This window comes from Cordyceps militaris (assembly GCF_000225605.1).
Source record: "Cordyceps militaris CM01 unplaced genomic scaffold CCM_S00001, whole genome shotgun sequence".
Taxonomy (NCBI): Eukaryota; Fungi; Ascomycota; class Sordariomycetes; order Hypocreales; family Cordycipitaceae; genus Cordyceps; species Cordyceps militaris.
This window is the reverse complement of record NW_006271969.1, coordinates 5617890-5640988: the sequence shown is the minus strand read 5'-3', so window position 1 is coordinate 5640988 and position 23099 is coordinate 5617890. Positions and strand designations below refer to the sequence as shown.

General features: G+C 50.0%; 6 protein-coding genes across 6 annotated transcripts; 4 read left to right on the top strand and 2 right to left on the bottom strand.

Moving 5' to 3' along the window:
- Positions 1-1397: 1397 nt before the first annotated feature.
- CCM_01735 (uncharacterized protein) lies at positions 1398-2017 on the bottom strand (the record flags this gene model as incomplete). The annotated part of the gene is made up of 2 exons (XM_006666890.1): positions 1398-1821; positions 1977-2017. The coding sequence occupies 2 exons, from the start codon at positions 2015-2017 to the stop codon at positions 1398-1400; spliced, it is 465 nt and encodes a 154-aa protein (XP_006666953.1).
- A 482-nt stretch (positions 2018-2499) lies between these two features.
- On the top strand, positions 2500-4581 carry CCM_01734 (glycerol-3-phosphate dehydrogenase; the record flags this gene model as incomplete). The annotated part of the gene is made up of 1 exon (XM_006666889.1): positions 2500-4581. One exon carries the CDS (start codon positions 2500-2502, stop codon positions 4579-4581), a length of 2082 nt encoding a protein of 693 aa, XP_006666952.1.
- A 2519-nt stretch (positions 4582-7100) lies between these two features.
- Positions 7101-9174, top strand: CCM_01733 (uncharacterized protein; the record flags this gene model as incomplete). Its single annotated transcript, XM_006666888.1, has 2 exons — positions 7101-7151; positions 7273-9174. 2 exons carry the CDS (start codon positions 7101-7103, stop codon positions 9172-9174), a joined length of 1953 nt encoding a protein of 650 aa, XP_006666951.1.
- Positions 9175-9969: 795 nt separating this feature from the next.
- CCM_01732 (uncharacterized protein) lies at positions 9970-12989 on the top strand (the record flags this gene model as incomplete). The annotated part of the gene is made up of 2 exons (XM_006666887.1): positions 9970-10385; positions 10442-12989. The coding sequence occupies 2 exons, from the start codon at positions 9970-9972 to the stop codon at positions 12987-12989; spliced, it is 2964 nt and encodes a 987-aa protein (XP_006666950.1).
- Positions 12990-13023: 34 nt separating this feature from the next.
- Positions 13024-14255, bottom strand: CCM_01731 (2-hydroxyacid dehydrogenase, putative; the record flags this gene model as incomplete). Its single annotated transcript, XM_006666886.1, has 2 exons — positions 13024-13873; positions 13927-14255. The coding sequence occupies 2 exons, from the start codon at positions 14253-14255 to the stop codon at positions 13024-13026; spliced, it is 1179 nt and encodes a 392-aa protein (XP_006666949.1).
- A 1042-nt stretch (positions 14256-15297) lies between these two features.
- CCM_01730 (extracelular serine carboxypeptidase, putative) lies at positions 15298-17194 on the top strand (the record flags this gene model as incomplete). The annotated part of the gene is made up of 3 exons (XM_006666885.1): positions 15298-16502; positions 16571-17029; positions 17074-17194. The coding sequence occupies 3 exons, from the start codon at positions 15298-15300 to the stop codon at positions 17192-17194; spliced, it is 1785 nt and encodes a 594-aa protein (XP_006666948.1).
- Positions 17195-23099: the final 5905 nt, after the last annotated feature.

Here is a 23099-nt window from a genome sequence, read left to right as displayed (position 1 = left end):
GTCTGTCTTCTTGTGGGCTAGCCAAGGCGCGGCAGACCGCACACTCCCCCCGGAACTAAAAAACGAGCGTTGGCAGCAAATTCACGTGCCGGGCAGAGTTTTTTTGGGGGCGTCTTCTTTTGTATTGATCGGAATGGGAGTTTCGTGGACGATGGTGGCTCTCCGGGTAGCAGCCGGCGTAATCAGTCACAATGACAGCATCTTGGTGGGATGCTACTTATTAGCAACGCGGTTTCCAGAGAAAAAAAAGGAAAAAAAAAAAAGGCAAACAAACCAATCAATTCTCAAGAGCTTGTCATTGATTCCTTTATTCTGTCCTTACTGAGCTTTCCGCCTCTTGGTCGCTCTTACACGTAAACATTCTCTCCCCCGAGCCGAAGCTAGCCAACTCGCACCACGAGTTTCGGGCGCTAGAGGGGGGCGTGTGCATTTATAACAAGCTTTTCGCCTGGTTGTGGCTTTCTGCGCCTCTCTTGGAGAGGTCCGGCCGCGCGGTCACTTGCTTACACAGGTTAGACGGGCGCGGTCCTGGTGCGCACTATTAGTTATTCTGCGATGGATGGAAAATGGAGAGGCAGGAGAGAGAGAGAGAGAGAAATCAGGCCACGGTTCTGGTTACTTACAAGGCTGCGGCGGCGGGCTGTAAACTGCAGCCGTCACATGCTCGCCGTGGCCTTGCATACCGGGCGGTTATAGGAGACCGGCGTGTAGGAACTCAAGCTATTAATAATATAGGTCCCACGGATCCGTGGTACAATAGTATCATTATTGTCCCCCTCTTCTCCAATTGTCTGCCCCATTTTGCAGCGAGGGAGCGTTCGCCGCTATGGGCTGTCTAGCTATGTTTGAACTTGGCCTAACTACGAACGGCGGGGTTCTGAAAGACAAGGCAAGGCTTTTCTTAGCCATCCGGCTGTTCACAGGGCTTTTTTTTTTCTTTTTTTCCGTGTCAGGCGCGGGAGAGGCCGCGAATACCTTGAAGCACATAGTATCTGTAATTCACAGCGACATGGGGTATCATGTCGTACATCAGATGAGACAGACGAGGGGTCGACAACGGGAACATCAGCGCGCGCGCGCGCCAGCGCAAGGGCACTCGCTGTATTGTGCGGGGGAGGATCGCAGCGTCCCAGCCCGGCGGGTTTCAGCGGGCGCCGCCACGCTTGTTACCCAAATAGTCCGCGGTGAAGAATTAATGACGTAAAAAAGAGGAATTCTATGATAAATGCGCAGAAAATAAACGGGCGCATGACCAGCACAGCTCCGGCGCTCCGGACGGGTACCGGAGCTTTCGGGGGACCAGCGCCGGACTTTCGGCGCGACCGGCGGGCGTGTGATGGAATTGCGAGGCTTTTTTTTTTTTAAGGTTTTTTCCTTTCTGTCAGCGCTTGCAAGGATTATTGCCTGTGGCGGCGGGTGGGGGGGGGGAGTTGCCGCTTTCTCGGGTGGCAGCCACCGAGCCAGAACCGAGATGGGTGCCAGTGGATGTCTCGGGTGGCAAAGACCGAGCCGGACCCGAATGCGGTCACAACAAGGGTCGTTTTCGGTATGCAAAGCCCGAGGTTGCATGAAACTGGCTCAAGATTTCGAGACAAAACAAACGACAAAGCACGACAACCGCTCTGTGAGAGAAGCGCCGCCGGATAGTCGTCATTTTGTGCGCCTGCCACTGGTGGGACAATGTTCCCCTTTTCCCACATTCTCGTCTCCTCTGCTGACTCTGCCGACATGTTCCTGGCCTCTTTTCTCCGCCGTCTCCTCTTTTCAATCGCAGCATCATGACGCTGGTCCTCGGGGTTTTTACTCTTGTCCCCCCGCTCCCTTTTCTAATCACCTGAGTAAGTGTTTTGGTGCTAGTTTTTTTTTTTTTCCCTTTGCCTTTGTTTCGTAATCTCGTTGCATTCAACGGTAATCCAATCCTGGTTACACGTGGGGTCCCTCAGACCACCAAGGGGAAAAAGCACCTTCAAACTGACTGGTGCAGCCCCCAGCGAGAGTTTTCGCTCTTGTTCGCCATACTGACCCGATAGCTCAGAGTGGAGTCTCGAGCTTGACAGTTTCGATAACCGTGGGCGTCATTGCTATCTTTGCCTTGCCGTCCTTTATGAACAAAGTAGCGCCGCTGCTCTTGCTCCTTGTTTCCCTTTGATACCCTACCCGCAACCTACATTACAACACCCTCGCCCGACAGACTTACCTGAACCACGGAACTACGCAATATCCCGACACTCATTCTGCGACAGTCGACACCACTCGCCGATCCATAGTAACTACTAGCAGCATCTACAACCTAGCCGGCACCCGGTCCGCATCTGCCGAAGCTTGTGACTGCTTCATTTTCCACACCTGACTTGTCAACAGTTCTTCCTCCGACATCGTCTCCCGGGAAGAATTCAACTCGCGATTAGTCTCACCACAATTCGCCTGAGCTTGGCTTCAAGCCCTCCGCAAAGTGCCCCCCGATAGCCGCCACTTCCTCACATTCACCCCTCTCACACAATGTCTCGAGCGTTTCTGAGCTTGCGCAAGCCTTTGATAGGCTTCGCAGCCGTGGCCACCGCCGGCACCGTCGTCTACGCCTCCCGCCGACACAACAAGCACTCCTTTGACACACCCCTCGTCGCGCTGCAGCGTGACGCCAGCGGGCGCATCGTGCCGCCCACCTTTCCCGCCATCAAGAGCCGCGCCGAGAACCTCGCCGAGCTGCGCCGCCACAGCCAGCCAGACGGCGCGGGGGAGGAGGCGGAAGCCGAGTATGATCTCCTCATCATCGGCGGCGGCGCGACGGGCACGGGCATCGCGCTCGACGCCGTGACGCGCGGCCTCAAGGTGGCGCTGGTCGAGCGCGACGACTTCTCGGCCGGCACGAGCTCCAAGAGCACCAAGCTGGTCCACGGCGGCGTGCGGTACCTCGAAAAGGCCGTCTGGAACCTCGACTACGCGCAGCTGCAGCTCGTCATGGAGGCGCTGCATGAGCGTCGCACCTTTCTCGACATCGCGCCGCACCTCTCCCACTCGCTGCCCATCCTGTTACCGCTCGAGCACTGGTGGCAGGCGCCGTACATGTGGGTGGGCACCAAGACGTACGACATGCTCGCCGGCGACCAGGGCCTCGAGCGCTCCTACTACCTGAGCCGTGCCCAGGCCCTGGCCAAGCTGCCCATGCTCAACCCGGCCAAGCTCGTCGGCGCCCTCGTCTACTACGACGGCCAGCACAACGACTCGCGCATGAATGTCGCCCTCGCCATGACGGCCTCGCTGTACGGCGCCACCGTGCTCAACCACGTCGAGGTCACGGCCCTGCACAAGAACGCCGACGGCACGATTGACGGCGCCACGGTCCGCGACGTGCTCGCCTCGGTCGACCCCGACGCCGGCCTGGACGGGCGCGCCTTCACCGTCCGCGCCAAGGGCGTCATCAACGCCACCGGCCCCTTTGCCGACGCCATTGAGCGCATGGACGACCCCGCGCGCAAGACCATGATTGCGCCCGCCTCGGGCGCGCACATTGTGCTGCCCGGCAGCCTCTGCCCGCACGGCATGGGCATGCTCGACGCCGCCACGTCCGACGGCCGCGTCGTCTTCGTGCTGCCCTGGCAAAACTACACCCTGGCCGGCACCACGGACAATGCGTGCGAGGTGGAGCGCCAGCCCGTGGCGCGCGACGAGGACGTCGACTTCATCCTCGGCGAGGTCAGCAAGCTGCTCAAGCCCGACTCGGCCCTCACCCGCGCCGACGTGCTCGCCACCTGGTCCGGCATCCGCCCGCTCGTCAAGGACCCCCACGCCAAGAACACCGAGTCGCTCGTCCGCAGCCACCTCGTGACCGTCTCGCCCGCGAAGCTGCTGACCTGCGCCGGCGGCAAGTGGACCACGTACCGCCAGATGGCCGAGGACGCCGTCGACGAGGCCATCAAGACGTTTGACCTGAAACCGCGCGCCGGACCTCTTGCCAACATTGCCGGTGCCGCCGAACTCCCCGCCGTCCAGAGTACCGCCGCCTGCGTCACGCGCAAGGTCGTCCTCGCTGGCTCGCACGGCTACTCGACCCGCCTGCCCGCCGAGCTCGCCGAGAGCCGGTCTGTCGACGCCGACGTTGCGCACCACCTAGCGACCAACTATGGCGACCGCGCGTGGGCGCTGCTCGACACGACGACGACGACGACGACGACACCGCCGACGCGGCTGCTGCCTTCGCACCCCTTCACCGACGCCGAGGTGCGGTACGCTGTGCGTGCTGAAGCGGCGTGCACGGCCGCCGACGTGATTGCGCGCCGCACGCGCCTGGCGTTCCTCGACGTCGATGGCGCTCTCCTCGCGCTGCCGCAGGTGATTGAGATTATGGCGCAGGAGCTCGGCTGGGGCGCCGCCCGCCAGGCCCGCGAGTGGCAGGACACGGTGCGCTTCCTCGAGTCCATGGGCCTCGCGCGCGACCAGCTGCGCGTCAGCCGCGACGAGGTCGTCGTCCGCGGCGAGGCCAAGGCGGCGCCGCCACCGCCGACGCCTCAGCAAAAGGCGATGGCGGTCGGTGGGAAGCTCAACTTTGGCGTCGTCGGGCAGAGGGAGACGAGCGGGCGGTGAGTTGGTCATAGTCTGGCCAGGCAGCATACCCTCTCTGCACCGAAAGGCATGCAGGGGAAGGGGAATGTGCGGCCGTGTTGCGCGCATTGCATGACATGACTTGTGCAGGGCGTCGCTTCCTTCGAGGAAATCACTCAAGCCTCTTTATACTACGGTGTTTATAATTTTGTATCTAGTTTACTCATGGCGCTTGATCTTCTTTTCATTTGTTCCGTTTTGGGTCGGGTTTTTTGCATAGTTGAGCTGTCGAAGCTTGGTGGCTCATAGCTTAGAAATAGACGATTAAAAAACTATCTTGATCATGGCCTCAAATGCATATTCAACTTACGGTCAATGTCCTACATTCTTTAATGAAGGCGTGGGGTCCATGTATAATTTTGGCGCCTAGCATCGTCTTGTGCTGTTCATCTGTGGCGCTCAACATGTCCTCCTGCAGCTCTCGTCATGCAGCACTTGAGTCAAACCCATGATATGACTGTCAACATGCTGTCCGAATTCAGTCTTTATTGGAACTCAATACGAGATATTACACCCAACATACATCTCCTGAATTTTGGCAACTTGTCCCACTCCAACATGCCCCCCCGGGTTTACGGCTCAAGAGCAGTGCGAGACATGACACGCAGCATCTGGCCTGATCTCCCGTGATACCCGGAAGGAAGTAGATGCGAAATGCTGGTTACCAGTCCACTCGACATCTCGCACTGGATTGTGCATTATGGCTGCCTGAAACCGATGCAGCCACTTTGGGAGCACCAGCTCACGGGCCAGCCGTTCACCAATGAGCAGCATTTTGTCGAGCTCAAAGTTCGCCTGCGCCCACGCCCTTGTTGGACCCGAGCCCCCTGGCGGCTGTGTCACCGCGTACGCTTTTCCGTGCCAAGGGATGGTCGTCCCGTCGCGCCCAACGGATGCCTGGTGGCGAGAGGTGAGGCTCGTGACCGGGGGGGGGGGTCTTCTTATCCTAGCCTCTGGATTCGCGGATCGCAAACGGCTCGTGGGACGTTGCAGCCAAGTTTTGTTTGGCGGCGGCCGCAAAGGAGCGGCCCGGGGCGAAGTCGTTGTCATCCCAAGTTTGATAGGCTGTGGGCATGGCCACCTGGCAAGACGGGATGGGCTGGGGGGGGGGGGGGGTCGGGGTGGTGGCCTAGTTGGCAGGCTCCAGAATTTGCCAAATGGACGAGTCCAGTCCAAGCTTTGTCTACGGATCCAGGCAACTTCGAGGATGTGGAAAAAACAAGTCATCATCGACTGTCCGCGATCTCACTGGCTGGTCTCGTGGGATGTACGGAGTCAACTAGTAATGTGACAGTTATGCAGCAACGCCTGACAATGCAAGCCCAAGATGGTGGTGGCCTAGGGACAAGGGCGGCCCGCCCAAATCGGGACAAATCGAGCGAAGGGGGCGCTGTCTTGAAAGCGCTCGGGTTTCTGGCTTTGGAGGCAAAGTCTAACTAGGTTACAGGCCGAGAACAGAGTCGACGCTGGCTCGAGCTTGGCCCTTTGTTGCGCTGATTTATTCACTATTTCTGCTTCTTCTTTTTTTATCCTTCATCGGTGCAAAGAGGCTGTGTTGGGCAGCGTGTGGTTCTGTTTGGCGGCGATTGGTGCCACAAGTGCCGAAGCGGCTTGAAGCAGGATTTTCTTTTCACTTGTCCCATGTGCAACCCGATGTTGAAAATTTTCAGGCAACTGTGTATTTAGCTGCTAGAAAAGAAAGACCATTCTCTTCTTCTCTCTCCATTTTCCCCCTTTTCTGATATTTTCCGCTTTTTCCAAATCCTCCCTGCCTTTTCTTTCTGGCGGTCTGTCGATATACCGCCCCAGATCCCAGAACTCGCTAGCCACGGGTACAGTGGGTAACTCAGTGGAGCTACAGTGGACGGAGCATCCCTCGAAAGTACCTTTGTACCGATACTTCCCTGCAAAGGTACCTTGCTCTCAGGGACCAGAACCCCCCGCAAACCGAGGACACCAGCCAGCCTTTTGTTTGGTGTTGTCGATTCCGTCTTATTCACCGACACTTGACTAACAAGTCGTCTGCTGAAATAGGTGCGTTTCGGTTAGAGGAGTGAGCCTGTTGCTACTGGTCAGGAGGGGACGGGACCCGCCATTTGCCGCCTGATCTAAGCCCAGCTAGGTGCACCGATTTGTTCAGCTGTTCAGGTACTGGTACACAAGAACCTGGCCAGCCACCGTTGACTTGGTCATCTTGGTCATACCTTTCAGCAGTCTCGAAGCTGTTTTGAACGACTTTCAGCTGTCTTTGTGCACCCATCAACCGCGCCCCAGCCTCAAGTACCTACGTACACAGGTACCTCTACTCCCGCGCACCACCACACCAGCAAACAACCTGCAGGTACGGAGTACAGCGACCTCACGGACTTGGGACCTACGAAGGCCTCCTGTTGGAGACTCGGACATAAACTTCTTCCTCTACTCTTCTCCTCCCTTCGACAAGCAATCAATCACCAGCCGCAAACACATCCCCCCTCTACTTTCTCTTGGGATTGCCCACCATGGAGCAGACAGTTACCATTGTCAACAACTCGGGCAAAATCATCAGCACTGTAAGTGCCTCCTTCCCGTCTCTGCCTCTGAACCCCGCGCACCCCTTCCATCTCCTAGCCCCGCCACACCGCATGCCCGAATAAGTAGCTAACTTGCGATGGTCTCACTTTCCTCACCCAGGGAAAGCAGTTGTTCTCAATATTTCAAGAGGCAAAAGCCATCTACAGCGAAAAAAAGGAGAGCGTCAAAGCCGAGCGTGCCCTCTCCCGTGCCAACACCTTTGACGGCACCGGAAACGTCCAACGTGCACCTTCAACCCAGTACGCTCCGTCTATTCAGCACGCATCGTCTGTCCGAGGCGACGACACCAGAGGTGGTCAGCAACGACAGGCTATCCAGTATGCCCCGTCCATTCGAGGTGAAGATGCCGAATTCCGTCCTCGCACCCTAAGTCGTGCCCAGACAGCCTACTATGTCGAAGAGGACCAGTACACTCTGCAAGACCAGCCAAGGCGCGCTTCCTACGATGTCGCCGCCAGCGTGGCAAGCTCCCGTCGCAGTCACCGCACGCGGGCTTCCCATCAGGACAGCCAGCACGGTAGCCACAGGCCGCGAAGCACTCGTGCACCCTCTGAATACTCGGTTGCCTTGACAGCGGACAACCTAAAGTCGCACAGCGAGGCCGCCAGTGCCCGCCCCTCCAGACCCCCGACCACCATGTCCAGATATCGCAGTCCCTACGCCGAGACGGTCCCCATGGGTCAGTCAAATATGGATCTCACCGTAGTGGATCGCAGCGTCTACTACCCTCAAGACACGAGACAGCCTACGATAGTCCCGGCGACGACGATAGCAGAATCGCAGTATGGAGCCCTCGCACCTCAATATGAGGCGTATGAGCCACAGTATGAGGTTTACGCGCCCCAGCATCAAGTCTACGCGCCCCAGTCCGAGGCCCCGGCGCCCCAGCACGGAGCTCTCGTGTCTATGCCCAAGAAGAAGAAGATTGATATGAATCTTGCCTATGGGAATATTCCACCCGATCTTGCCGAAAGAACCGACCTCGACCCAGAACAAGGTGAGGCCACGGCCTTGGTCCGCAGGGTCGAAGGCTTGCTCGATGAAGCCAACTGCGTGCAGCACTCTGCTCAAGCAATGATCAAGCACCTCCAAGAAAAGCCAGAGGCTGCCGCTGCGGTCGCTCTGACTTTGAGCGAGCTGTCTGCGGTTGCCGCCAAAATGTCTCCTGCAGTTCTCGGTCTCCTCAAGGGCGGCTCGCCTGCCGTCTTTGCTCTCCTCGCCTCTCCTCAGTTTCTCATTGCCTCTGGCCTCGCCGCTGGCATTACTGTAGTCATGTTTGGCGGTTGGAAAATTGTCAAGAAAGTCCAGCAAGAACGTGCCGTCAAAGCCGCCATTGCGTATGAGGCAATGGCCGCGATTGAGGCCCCGCAGGCCCCCGAGCCCCCCCAACTCATGGAGAGCATGCAAAGGCCACAGATTGTACGCGCGCACACACATGAAGGCAGCTACTACGAGGAGGCTCTTGTGATTGATGAAGAGCTCAGCACCATTGAGTCCTGGCGCCGAGGCATTGAACAATTCGGCGACGACGAGAGTGCCGACATTGAGCTCATCACCCCCGAGGCGGACCGCGCCACCCGCATCGGCGACCGCGAACGCTACGAAGACGAGCGCGACTTTGACGACGCTCGCTCGCATCGCAGCAGCCGCACGCACCGCAGTAGCAAAACAACTCAGACGAGCAAGACAAGCAAGACACACAAGTCTCACAAGTCTCACCACTCCCACCACTCTCACCGCTCCCACCGCTCGAGCAAGCACGGCGATGATGACGACCGCAAGAGCAGCAGTGGCTCTTCCCGGGCGGGTTCCTCATCCAGCAAGCTCAAGCCGCGCTCCGAGGTCAACCTGGACGACAGCCGCAGCAGCCGCAGCCGCAGCCGCGACGACCCCGAGTTGCCCGTTCGTCCCAAGGCCCAACGTCAAGAGAGCGATCTCTTCAAGAGCTTGTTCAGGAGAAAGAACAAGGACGCCAGTCGCAGCCAACTCGTCGTTGCGTAATTCCCCTTGTGTGTATATGATAATGACGTGCTTTTCGGTCCCCCCGGTTCCCCTTCACTTTGCGATGCCATCTCCCAGGATGGTGTGCAAGCAACGATAATACGATAATGACCACCTCTACACCTGATTGGATTGTTTTCTGGACATGGTGCCTTGTTTATTTCGACTCTCTGTTAGCTTGCGACCCGCGCTCGTAGTATGCAATCTTATTCCCGCGGGTCGCTACGGTATGTACATTTATTCTCTTCGATATACAGATTTTCAGATATTTAGAATCTCGAAGCTATATCTTCGCCTCCTCTGCATTGCTCCGAGTTGATTGTCTACACAGTGATTCCGCATCAGCCATACCAAGCTTCGCTCCTTCATTCCAACGGTTGTAGGCCTGCGCATTAAATAGCTGACTTCTGAATAATGGAATTATCAGAGCGGAAACTTGTCAGAACAAGCACAATTTGGTCAAAGTCTCTCGTCACTCATAAAGCGCCGTGCATGTAGCTTCGGCGACTTTGCCCGAGCCCCTTGTAAGCATTCGGCTAATTGCATACGCGAATCAGAGCAAGCCACATTTCAACGAGTTATTATTTAGCGACCTATTTCCCCCCGTCATTAGGCCACTTTTCCCTTTCATCATTGTCGCGGCGTCTGCACCGTGTCACACAGACAAACACTGACAGAGTCACGGGACAAGGCTGCATTTACTGTCCTATTGAGTAAGAAGAGTTTTAGAAAGTAGAATAGACACCACAAAAAAAAAACCCATTCCAGGTTCGGGCTCCCATTATATGCTATAAAATGGCCGCTCCTGCACATACTGCCTCCACCCCCAACGCGGCCGCTTCTGCAGCTGCGCTGGCCTTCTTCCACTCTGCGACGGCTGTCTTTTCGTCTGCCTGGGCGCAGCAGCATCGTGACGCCGACGCCGACGAGGATCCTGCGAGCTCAGCGTCCTCTGTGCCATGGAGCCAACATGGCAGCCGTCTCCGAGCGGACGTGGCGGCGCTGGCGGCGATTGACGAGGCACAGGACGACACTGACGTTCCGGTCCATCTCTTGCGCGCGTGTCTCAAGATTGGCCAAGACGTGATTTTGCGACTTGATCGACTGGAAAACTCCGCCAAGGTCGCCTGGGATCTTGGTGATCTCGTTGTGCTCGCAGAGCGACTCGACAGCTTGATCCAGCAAACTCACGACGTCGAAAATTCCCCCTTGTGAGTCAGCCCAACGACGTACCCTCGTCTGCATTGATTAAGCTTCTTACTGACAGTATCCGCACAAGTCCGGCTGAAGAGCTCCGCTCGCTGGAACGACAGCTCGCCGTCCGCCTGGCGCCGCACGCGCCGCACGGCGACGCGTACGACAACGGCGAGCAGAAGGTCGACGCCCAAGGCGGATCCAAGGAGCCCGATGCCGAGCTCAAGAGGAGCGCGCCTCCGGAGGACCAGCCGCGGGACATGTCGCCCGAAATCCTCCAAGACTTTATCCTCGAGGGGCTCGCGTACAAGAGCATGCACGACCGCGAGGACGAGGTCACGGAGGCGTACGCGTCCACCTTTGACTGGGTCTTTGCCGACCAGACCGGCGCGCAGCAAGGCGAGGAGGGGGGCCGGGCGCTGAAGCACGGCCTGAAGGACTGGCTCTCGACGACGGCGGCGGGCCCCCTCTACTGGATCACGGGCAAGCCCGGGTCGGGCAAGTCGACCTTTATCCGGTACCTGTTCCAGCACCCGGCGACGGCCCAGTGCCTGGCCTCTTGGAGCGGCGACGCGCAGCCCGTGCTCGTCGCCGGCTTCTTCTTCTGGACCAGCGGCTCGCGCGAGCAGCGCTCGCAGACGGGCCTGCTCCGGTCGCTGCTGCACCAGTTCCTCGCGGCGCACCCGGCGTACACGGCGGCCGCGTTTCCCGCCCTCTGGGCGCGGCTGCGGACGATGCCGACAAAGGCGCGCGTGCAGGTGCGGCTCGACTGGACCGTGGAGGAGCTCCTGCCGGCGTTTCGCGCGTTTATCCGCGCGGCGTCGGCCGCCATGAAGATTTGCCTCTTCGTCGACGGCATGGACGAGTTTGAGGGGGACCACGCCGTGCTCATCGACCTCTTTCGCAGCGTCGCCACGGGGCCCGGGTCGCACCAGGTCAAGATGTGCCTGTCGTCCCGGCCCTGGGCCGTCTTTGCGGATGCCTTTGCCTTTGCCGTCCCCAATCTCAAGCTGCAGGAGCTGACGTATGGCGACATGCAGCGGTACGTGTCCGAGATGCTGCGCCAAAACAGCGACATGAGAGCCACCCTGGACCGTGACCCGGCAGACGGCGCGCGCTTTGTCGAGGCCCTCGTGGACCGCGCCGACGGCGTCTTTCTCTGGGTCCGGCTCGCCGTCGAGAAGATCCTGGAGCGGTCGTCGGCGCGCGCCGACGGGGTCGAGGCGCTCGCCGCGCAGCTCGTCGCGCTGCCCGCCGAGCTCGACGACCTCTTTGCGCAGCTGCTCTTCGCGGACCAGACGCCGGCGGAGCGGCAGCAGACGGCGACCCTGTACAGCCTGATGCGCGCGCGCGAGGCCGCGGCCGACTTTGTGCGCAACGACGACGCCAACAACCTGACCGTCTGGGAGCTCGCTTTTGCCCTGGACGAGGACGACGACCGCATGCTGCTCGACCGGGTGCCGGTGGAAGCGGCCACCGATAGCTACATCCGGCAGCGCGGCGAGGCCACGATCCGCACCATCCGGCAGCGCTTCGCCGGTCTGCTGGACGTGCACATCCGGCGCCGCGAGGGCAAGCTTCACAAGCCGCGCGGCAGCAAGCCCCGGCGGCCCTCGGCGCGGGGCCGCGCCCGCAGCCGCGTCGTCTACATCCACCGGACCGTGCGCGACTGGCTCGTGTCGGGCCCCGGCGGCGTGCACGCGCGGCTGCTGCAGAACCTGCCGGCCGGGTTCGACGCGCACCTGCGGCTGCTGCGGTCGTACGTGCTGCAGCTGAAGCGGCCGCTCGGCGCGGTCGAGCACCATCGCATGCTCGACGACTGGTGGCCGGGCATCACGCTCGCCATGACGCACGCGCGGTACGTCGCGCGGGACCCGGCGCGGCGGCAGCGGCCGTTTGTGAATGAGCTGGCCAGCACGGTGGCCTGGTACTGGGCGGCGCGCCCCGACGACCCGTACGACCACTGGGCGCGCAGCGCGTTTGGCAGCTTCGAGGTGCGCGCCAAGGCGCCGCCCATCTGGCAGCCGTTTCTCGCCCTGGCCGTCAAGTTTGGCCTGCGCACGTACGTGGCCGAGGAGCTGGCGGCCGCGGCGCGACGGGACGAGGACGCGGCGGACGGCGTCGCCGCCGAGCTGCGCGCGCTGCAGGTCGACGACGCCGTGCCGCTGCTGGCGTACGCCACCGAGTACCTGTGCGACCGGCAAAAGACCATCTACCCGCTGTCGGACCCGGGCCTGGTGGAGGACCTGCTCCGGGCCCCCGCCGCGGGCCGCACCAATCCGGGCGCCAACCACGGATACCTCGAGTTCGCGACGAGGGCGGACACGACGCCGTGGCTCGCGGTGCTGCGACACTTGAGGGACGCGCGCCGCCGGCGCTGGATTAAGCGCTACGACGTCGACGACGACGGCACGAGGCGATGGGCGCGCATCGTGCGGCTCTTTCTGGAGGTGGGCGGTGCGGACCCGGACGCGGTCATCCAGGGGGATATGTGGGATCCGGAAATTACGGCTGAGGGTGTCTTGGAGCTGCTGGATGATACGTATGCGGACGTGGAGATTCGGGGTTTGAGGGACTTGCTGCGCGGCCTACGGGAGAAGAGCCAGAAGAGCAAAGTATAGCGATTGCATGTCATTAAGTTGTGTATTGGTCAATTTAGTATCCCTCTTTCCTGTTAATCAAGTTCATCAATCTTTCACCATTGCTGAATCGTGTCAAATTGGCCATGAGCACCTCAAACACCCTCTCCATATACTTGGACGTCGCGCCACTCACATGCGGCGTGATGATGATATTCTTGGCACGCCACAGCGGATGACGGTCCGGCAGCGGCTCCGGGTCCGTCACGTCCAGCGCCGCGCCGCGAACAGTGCCATTTTCCAGCGCGTCGATCAAGTCGTGCGTGTCGACGATGGGTCCGCGGGCAATGTTGGACACAAACGCCTTCCTGGCCCGCAAGATGTCGAATTCGGGCTTGGCAATCAGGCCCCGCGTCTGGGGCGTCAGCGGCAGGGCGACGACGAGCAGGTCGAGGCCGGAGCCGAGAAAGGCGTGCAGGTCCGCGGTGGAGCGGCCGGCGAACCAGCGGTCGGGCAGGGCGCCGGCGGGGTCGCCGAGGCCCGGGGGCGCGTACGAGTCGTCGCGGCGGGACGAGGGCGTGCGCCGCGGGTGCAGCGTGTAGGCGTGGACGGTCATGCCCATGGCCTTGCAGAGGCGGGCGACTTGCCGCCCGACGCTGCCGTAGCCGAGGATGCCTCTGAGGGGGGGGCATGTTAGTTGGCGGGTGGAGGTGGTGATGGGGGGGTGGGACTGACACTCGCTGGCCGACGGAGGAGTCGGAGGGGTGTTTGGAGGGTTTCCATTTGCCTTGCTGTTGGTTTTCAAGGTACTCGGGCACTGGATAAGGTCAGGGAGGCAGGACTTGGTTGGTAACGGCCAAGAGGGAGACGCACGACGATGCTGAAAGGCGAGAAAGGTGCTCACGACCCATTCCGATATTTGAGGTCTAGAAGCAACCAGTCAGCTACCTGATACCACAGTGTCTTTACAATCGCATACCCGTGTACCCCGCTTGCGGTGCAGAATGATATCTTGGTGTCGTCAAAGACGGGATTGCCGACGAGGCCATCCGCGCCGGCCGACGTCAGTTGGAAGAGCTCTAGCTTTGTGGCCTGTCCGATTGAGGGCAGGCTAGACGTCGAGCCGACCGCTACTGTTGCATCTCTCCAGCTGTCGTCGGCGTCTTCACCCAAACGCTGTACTTGCAGGTCGGGGAAGCTGTTGTGGAGGCGATCTACGGCGGCGTCTGGGAGACCTCGAGGATCTGTGATGAGGAGCTTGTGGCCTTTGAGAGTCTTGTTGGGCGGGGCTACTCTTATGAGCGTCATGGTGATGGTGATAGGAGGATATAATTGTTGTCGAAGTGATGGATTGTGCCGCGAAGCATGCTGCGAAGTAGATGAAGGACGTGGGGGCCAAGCGGGCACGTCATAGTATGGTGGATGAGAGACTACGGATAGAGGTGGACCGGTACGGGTTTAATCTAGAGTCAAGTCTTCTGTGCTAGTAACTAATGCGATGCATTCACATCTTAAAAGAACTTGAAGTTATCCCATGCACTATTAGACCAAAACATCTCGCCTTGCGCCGGGGGCGGCGTGCGTCTGCAGCTGAGCACGCCGAGGTCGTAGCGCTTCTCGATGTAGGGTAGGGTATACTTGAACGACACTCTGCACCGAAGCTCTGCTCTCTCAGAGGCTCGAGAGTCAGACATAATAGCAACGAGGTATTTGAAGAAATTACTACGATCCAGATGGTACCAACATGGTGGCAAGATATTTTAGAGCCATGCGCCACATGCATCTCCTGTGCTTCCTGAGGCACGGGATTGCCGGCGAGGAGGGGTCGGGTACAGGTCCCTGAACAGGGCTTAGTAGCCGGACGGTGCAGACAAGTATTAGTGCGACGATGTTTTACTGAGTTGATGAGATATTATCTTCAGGGCATGCATGATGAAAGTAATTCAGGACGACGCGGCAAGGCAGAAGTGAGATGGTCTTGGTCACTGGCAGGCCACTATACATAAGCACTGCTAAAGGACCGCTAAAGGCACTTTGTTCCAGGGCAATGTCCGTTGCAATACCCGCTAAAGGCTGATAGGCTTTTCCCGTTTCAGGGGCACTACAGCGCCAACACACGCTATAGCCGTTGTAACGCCCGTCTTCCCCAACAGACAGCCATCCAGGTACCCGGCAAACAGCTTCCACCACCTCGTCATACATCAATACATACATATAGCCACCCCCCTCTCTCTCCCCCTCTCTCTCCCCCCTCTCTCTCCCCCTCCCCCCAAGGGGATCCTCCTGCATCCCCGATCTTACACTTCCCGACCAAGAGAGAGCGCAACGACGCCCGCACCATCTGCCCGCGATGCGACCCTCGCTGCCGTCTCTCCTCCCGGCCGCCGTCGTTTGCCTCGCCGGCACCGCCGCCGCCGCCTTTCACGCCGTGCCGGCCTACTACCTCGCGTCGACCAGCGACGATGCCGCGCTGCGGCCGCCCGACGACGTGCGCCCGCACATCAAAGCCTACAACCTGTCGGTGCCCGTCGACCACTTCCACAACGAGACCAAGTACGCGCCGCACTCGCACGACACGTTCCCGCTGCGGTACTGGCTCGACACGACGCACTACCGCCCCGGCGGGCCCGTCATTGTGCTGCACTCGGGCGAGTTTGACAGCGCCGGCCGCCTTGCCTACCTCGACCACGGCATCGTGCCCCTCCTCGCGGCCGCCACCGGCGGCCTCGGCCTCGTCCTTGAGCACCGCTACTACGGCACTAGCTGGCCCGTCCCCGACGCGTCCACGCACCACATGCGCTTCCTCACCACCGCCCAGGCCCTCGCCGACACGGCCTACTTTGCGCGCCACGTGGCGTTTCCCGGCCTCGAGCACGTCAACTTGACGGCGCCGGCCGCGCCCTGGATCATCTATGGCGGGTCATACGCCGGCGGCTTGGCGGCCATGGCCCGCAAGCTCTACCCGGACGTCTTCTGGGGCGGCATCTCCTCGTCGGGCGTCACGGCAGCCGTGGACAGGTTCTGGGAGTATCACGAGGCGTTTCGCCACTTTGCCCCGGACGGCTGCTCCGACGCCCAGCAGGCGCTGACGGACATTGTCGATGCCATTCTCTTTGGCGGTGACCAGGACGAGGTCGACGACTTGAAGACCATGTTTCACCTCGCCGGTCTGCAGGACGACGAGTTTGCGACGACGATTACCGGCGCGCTCAGCGGCTTGCAGTCGACCAACTGGGCGACCGAGGACGACGAGGACGCCCTCAGCTTCTACTGCGCCGCCATTACCTCGACCGCGCGCCTCTTCGCCAGCACCGCCCACCTCGCGGCCAAGGCCAGGCACTTTACCAAGCTCGGCGGCCACGGCCACAACCTCGAACAGCGCTCGGCACAGCTGCTCAATTGGGCGGGCTACATTCGCAACATGGACAAAAAGGCCAAGAGGTCCAGCTGCAAAGGACTCTCGAACCCGGAATGCTACTCTCAGCGACACTTTCCGGACGAGACGGCCATTTCGAACGACATGTACCGTCCCTGGCTGTGGCAGACATGCACAGAGTAAGTCCCCGAAGCTGACCCATCTAGATGGGAAAAAAAGGAAAGCAGATCTCTGACCTGCAAAATAGATGGGGCTACTTCCAAAACGGCGAGGATGTCCCCAAGGACCGTCTTCCCCTGCTCTCGCGCGCCGTCACCGTCGCGTACTCGACCAGCAACTGCCGCCGCTTCTTCAACATAACCACGCCGCCCGACGTCGACATCATCAACCAGCACGGCGGCTTCAACTTTAGCTACCCGCGCCTCGCCATCATTGACGGCAGGCAGGACCCCTGGCGCGCCGCCACCCCGCACGCCGACGGGCAGCCGGACCGCGTCTCCACCACCTCGGAGCCGTACCTCGTAATCGACTGGGGCGTGCACCACTGGGACGAGTTTGGCGCCCGCCCCGGCCTGCACGAAAAGGGCCTGCCCCCGCCACAGGTCGTCGACAACCAGCGCCGGCAGGTGGAATTCGTCAGGGCCTGGCTGAAGGAATGGCGTGCGGACAAGGGGAGGGAAGCGCAAGAGGAGGAGGAGGACTCGGGGTTTGTGGAGCTATGATGGATGGAGGATGTACATACTCGACTAGATGCTCGTTGCAGATCCTTGCACATTGCTTATCAGCCCACGCATCGATAGATGAGAAGCCCAAACACTGGACCGTGTTTTATGTTGCGCCAGCGGGCGCTGCAGCGGATGCAGTTAGCTAAGTACAGCGGATGTTTAGTAAGATATGCCGTACGTAGAGGCGTATAGCAGATAGATTTATACTATACATAGTTATATATAGTGGCTAGTTATATTATATAGTATATATATATAGTAGTTATACTATATAATAGTATATAAAAGAAGTCTTAATATTTATAGCCTTAATATAAGGTATTATAAAGGCTATTATAGTAGGTAACTAAGCTAATAAAGCTAGATTACTATAAAGGTACTATTACCTCTTATAGGTAAGTAAAGTAACTACCTATAAGCTATTAACTATTAATATATATAACTACTAATTATTCCTTTATTCTTATAATTTCCTAATAGTACCTAAGATATTACTTATTTATATATTTAATTATAATCTCTTTTTTTTATAGTTTATTTTATTAATTAATTAAAAATTATTATTATATAACTATTCTTATAAAGTACCTTTATAAGTACTTTATACTTATAATCTTATAACTATTACTTATTTAGAATAATAATCTTAATATTAATTAGTAATTACCTTTATCTTAATTATAAATTTCTAATAAAATACTTATTCTTTTTATATTTTTATAACCTTATAACCTTTTAAAACTATTTATTCTATTAACTATAATATCTAATATAATTATTAAAAAATCTAATATATTATTTAATATACTTAATAACTTAACTAATAAAAAACCTTTAATTAAGTTTTTAATATAGTTTTATATAATTACCTTTAAGATCTTAAGCTACCTATTAGTTATAATCCCTAATAAGGTGTTTAAAAGCCTTACTTATCTTACCTATCTTCTTTTAGCTAATTAAAAATTATTCTAATTATACTTTTTTACTTAAAGTATTAAAAAAGTTATTAATCTTAATTAATAAACTACTATAGTAATTATTTTCTATATATTTATATATAATATTTATTATAAATAGTTTAATAGCTACCTTTAAAAATACCTATATAAAGATTTTATTTATTAGACTAAAACTAATTAGAAAAAGGTTAATAAAAAAGTTTTTTATAAGTTTAAAAACTATTTTAATAATATTAAAGTTACTTTATATACTAATAAAGAATAATAGATTATTAAAACTATTTAAAAGACTATTTCTAGTAAATATATTAATTATAAAAATAAATACCTCTTTCTTTCTTTATAAAAAGAACCTTTTTTAATATAGCTTAACTAGCTTTTAATAAAACTATTTATTATTAAATTAAAATCTATAAAAAAGCTATTATTTAGTTTTCTTTTAACTAATAAACCTTTAAAATTAGTTAATAATAAAAAGAAAGGTATTTATAATCTTTTTTATCTAAATAATAATAACTTACTCTAAATAGCCTAGGTATTAATACCTTAATATATACTATTACTAGAACTACCTTAAGAAGTACTAAAGAAAGACTTATATAATATAGAAAATACCCTATCTAAACCTATAAGGATTTACTAGGACCCTTATATAACTAGACTCCTCTTAGTACCTAGTACCCCCTAAGTACCTAGCTTACTTATAATAATTAATACTTTTTAAGTACTTAATACCCTTATACTACTTAATACCTTATAAGACTTTAGCTATAATAAGTATATTTAACTTTTTATATTATAATTATACTAAAAGAACTCTATTTATTAGTACTATAAAAGGTAAGCTACTTAATAACCCTTTAAATATAAAGTACTATTACTACCTTTATTAAGATTACCTATACCTTTATTATAGCTATTATAAAAACTATTATAGTTATTATATTAATAAAGAGTATTATTATTATTTTTAAGATTACTATTATTACCTTTATTATTATTATATTATTTTAATAATAAAAGGTATAAATAGCTTAAAAATAAACCTTTTAGGCTATTTATAATAAATCTAAATATATTAAAGTAAATTAATAATATTATTAAAAGGTATTAAAAGGCTAATAAGTATAGTAAAAAGAGGTATAACTTCTTTTATACCTAAATATATAACTTTATTAACTACTATAATTAAGTCTAGCTTTTAAAAAAGGCTTTATTATATATATTTTTATTAATATTTATTAGAAAAGCTTTAAAGTATTATATTTAGGTAATTATAAACTACTAAATAACTTATAATAAGATAATTAAGATAGTTTATAACTAATTTAAGCTCTTATTAACCTAGAACCTTTATATAAATAAATAAAGGTACTTTTTACTAGATAAGCTAATAAAGAAGTACCTTATAAAGTTTACTATTAACTACCTTAAGTTACTAGTTAATAAGATCTAGATTCTATATTAAGAACTATTTTCTATACTTAAAAGTAATTATATTTACTAAGACTTAAAATATATTAAAAAGTATTATATATAATAATAAAGCCTATACTATAGCCTTTATATAATCCCTAGAATACTATAAAAACTTAATTTTAATACTTTAATAGTTAATCTATATATATAAATAAATCTATTTAAAGTACTAAAACTTCTATATTAATAGGTAATTCTATAATACCTAAATCCTTCTAAAAAAATAACTTAATAGTTTAAATAGTACCTTATTATTATTATATTATACTAATTAGACTAACTAGTCTATCTAGTATCTCTATAGCTTATAAGATAGGGAAAAAACTAAAGTACCTAGAGGAAAAACCCTAGCTCTAGTATAGGTTTAATATAATCCTAAAGTAATTCCTAGTAAAGAGTAGTATACTCCTTATCTTAATAAAAGATAATAATAATAGGTATAAATATATAAAACTTAATAAACTAATAGACTTACCTATTCCCTATTTAACCCTCTTAACCTCCTTTCTTTATAGTCTTATCCTAGCCTAGGCTAGGTACTATATATAGTTAAGGTCCCTTTTAAATCCTAATCCCTAGATACTTTAAAGTATAAGTAAGTATAGTAATAGCTATAAAGGCTATAATACCTACCTTTATTATTCTTCTTTTTAGCTTTTATAGTTTATTTTCTATATTATTTATACTAAATAGGTAAGAACCTTACTCCTTATAAAGCCTTACCTATACTAGAACTAATTAGAATAGTCTTATTACTTTCTTATTTCTATATACTTCTATATTTATCTTTACTTTTTATTTTATAATTACTTTATTTATATCTTTATACCTCTTTAAAGCTTTTAAATTAATATTAACCTTTATATAGTCTATTATATTTACTATACTAAGTAAGGAAGGAGCTATAGCTATATATATTTAATTATTATTATTTTAGTTTACTACCTAGCTAGCTAGCCTATTTATTATAATATTTAAAAAGCCTTAAATTTCTTAATTTTTACTTTTTTCTTTCTTTTTTTAATAATATATAATTATATATTTTCTTTACCTTTAGTATATATACTATACCTTATTATTACCTTTACCTTTACTTAGGCTAAGCTATTTTTATTTTAGCTATTAAACTATATTAACTTTCTTCTTTATTAGTTTCTTATTACTATTATTATTATACTTATATACTCCCCTTCTTTTTATCTTTATATACCTCCTTAGGTTATACCTAAGCTATCCTTAGCCTTATCTTAATATTATTAATATTTTTTAAAAAAATAAAAATTTTAACTATTACTATTATTATTACTATAGTAAGTTACCTTATCTTTAGTATATACCTAGCCTTATCTTATTCTTAACCCTATTAGTTTAATATTATTATTATTATTATTAATAATATAAGTAACCTTTACCTATTTATTATTTACCCTTATTCTAGTACTAATTTAGCTAGTTACCTCCCTTACCTTCTTACTACTTTACTAAGTACTTATACTAAGTTATTATTATAAGTAAGCTAATATTAGTCTTTTATAGTTAATATCTTAAGTATATAGGTAATATTAATACTATTACCTATTTTAAATAGGCTAGTAAGTATTTTAATACTATACTAAGATAGCCCCTATTTTAATCTAGTTTTAAATCTTAATATATTTATATATATTAAGTATATAAAAAATAATAAAGTTTATATATTAATAAATCTTTTTAATTTTAATTTAAAGCTTAACTAAGTTTAATCTTAATTAACCTATTAATAGCCTATTAATAATATTAAACTTATAACTATTACTATTTAAGATTAACTTTTAGCTTATATTAAAAATAGTTTAGCCTTAGGCTTAAATAATATTAAGTTTAGCTATTTAATAGTAGCTATTTACTATACTTATAACTAGGCTAATAGTATAAATATTAAAAATAATACTTATTATATTTAAAGTATAATTAATTTAGCCTAGGTTATAATTATATTAACCTTTATTAATTATAATCTAGCTTTAGTTATAATTATTTATATTAATATTAAAGTATTAATATATCTAGATTAGGCTAAGGTTAAGGTAGTTTATTAGCTAACCTAATAGTAGTATACTTTAGCTAGCCTATTTTAGGTTATTATAGCTACCTTAAAGGCCTAGGGGGTAATTATACCTAAGCCTAGGCTAAATAAGGGCCTAGACTTAACTACCTTAACTAAGGGGGAGGAGGGTAAGAAGGAGAAGGAGGAGTAAGAGGAGGAGAAGGTAAAGAGGGGTAGTACTAGGCTTAGCCTAGGCTATACCTATTTAAAATTATTTTTAGTTTTCTATATATTTTTTAGCTTACTAAAAGTAGTAAAATTAAGATAATACTAAGCCTAGCCTAGGCTATACCTATTTTTTAAATCTTCTATTTTATACCTAGAAAAAGAGGTAGAGTTAGGCTAGTATTAAGTCTAAGCTATATTAGGGTAAGAGTAGGCTAATAGCCTAATTTACTAAATTTTAAAATTAAAAGTTAATTACTTCTTATACTTATACTAGACTAATACTATTATAACTAATAGGGTATATATAGGGTAAAAGGTAAAGTTATTATATTATATAACTTCTATTTAGTTATATAGTATAGGTAAGTACTAGATATACTAGGTAATAGGAGATTATTCTTCTAGCTTTAAAGCTATTTATTATTACTCTTACTTAATCTATATTAACTAGGAAAAATAACTAGAAATAACTATAAAGAATAAAATAATAACTATAAAGAATAAAATAATAACTATAAGGAAAAGTAGTAACTACTATAGCTACTATAATATACTATAATAATAGCCTAATTCTCCTACTTACTAATAGGTATAATAGTACCTATTAGTATACCTAAATTACCTTTTTCTTCTAAGTATAAAGTAGTTTATAATTATACTAGGTATAGGATAGCTTATAGTTATATTAGGTATAAGGTAGCTTACTATTATATAGGGGGCTTTATTACTATATAGGGGGTTTTATAACTACTATATTTTCTACTTTTTACTTATAAGGTAATTTAACTTAAAAACCTATATAAATGAATTTTATAGAAAATAAAAGTTATACTATAAACTATATTTAATAAGGGCATCTTATCCTAAAGGCTATAGAATATATAAAGAACTACTAGCTAAGGTATACTAGGTACTATATTAGTATTAAGTATACTATAGTAGCGCTATACTAGTACTAAGTATACTATACTAGTACTATACTAGTACTAAGTATACTAATTAATTATAATAGTCCTAAGAGTAATAGAATAATAATAAACTTATAAAGGCTTAGGCTTTTATAAGATTATAGCTATAAAGAAGCCTTAATAGCTATAAAACCTATAAAGCTTTATAACTTATAATTATAAAAGGCTTATTATAATACCTTTAGAAGGTAATACCTTAAAGGCTTAATACTAATTAGCCTATAATAGTCCTAGAAGTAATAAAATAGTAATAGGCTATAAAGAAGCCTTAGTAGTTATAAGACCTATAAAGCCTTATAACTTATAACTATAGAAGGCTTATTATAATACCTTTAAAAGGTAATACCTTAAAGGCTTAGTACTAATTAGCCTATAATAGTCTTAAAAGTAA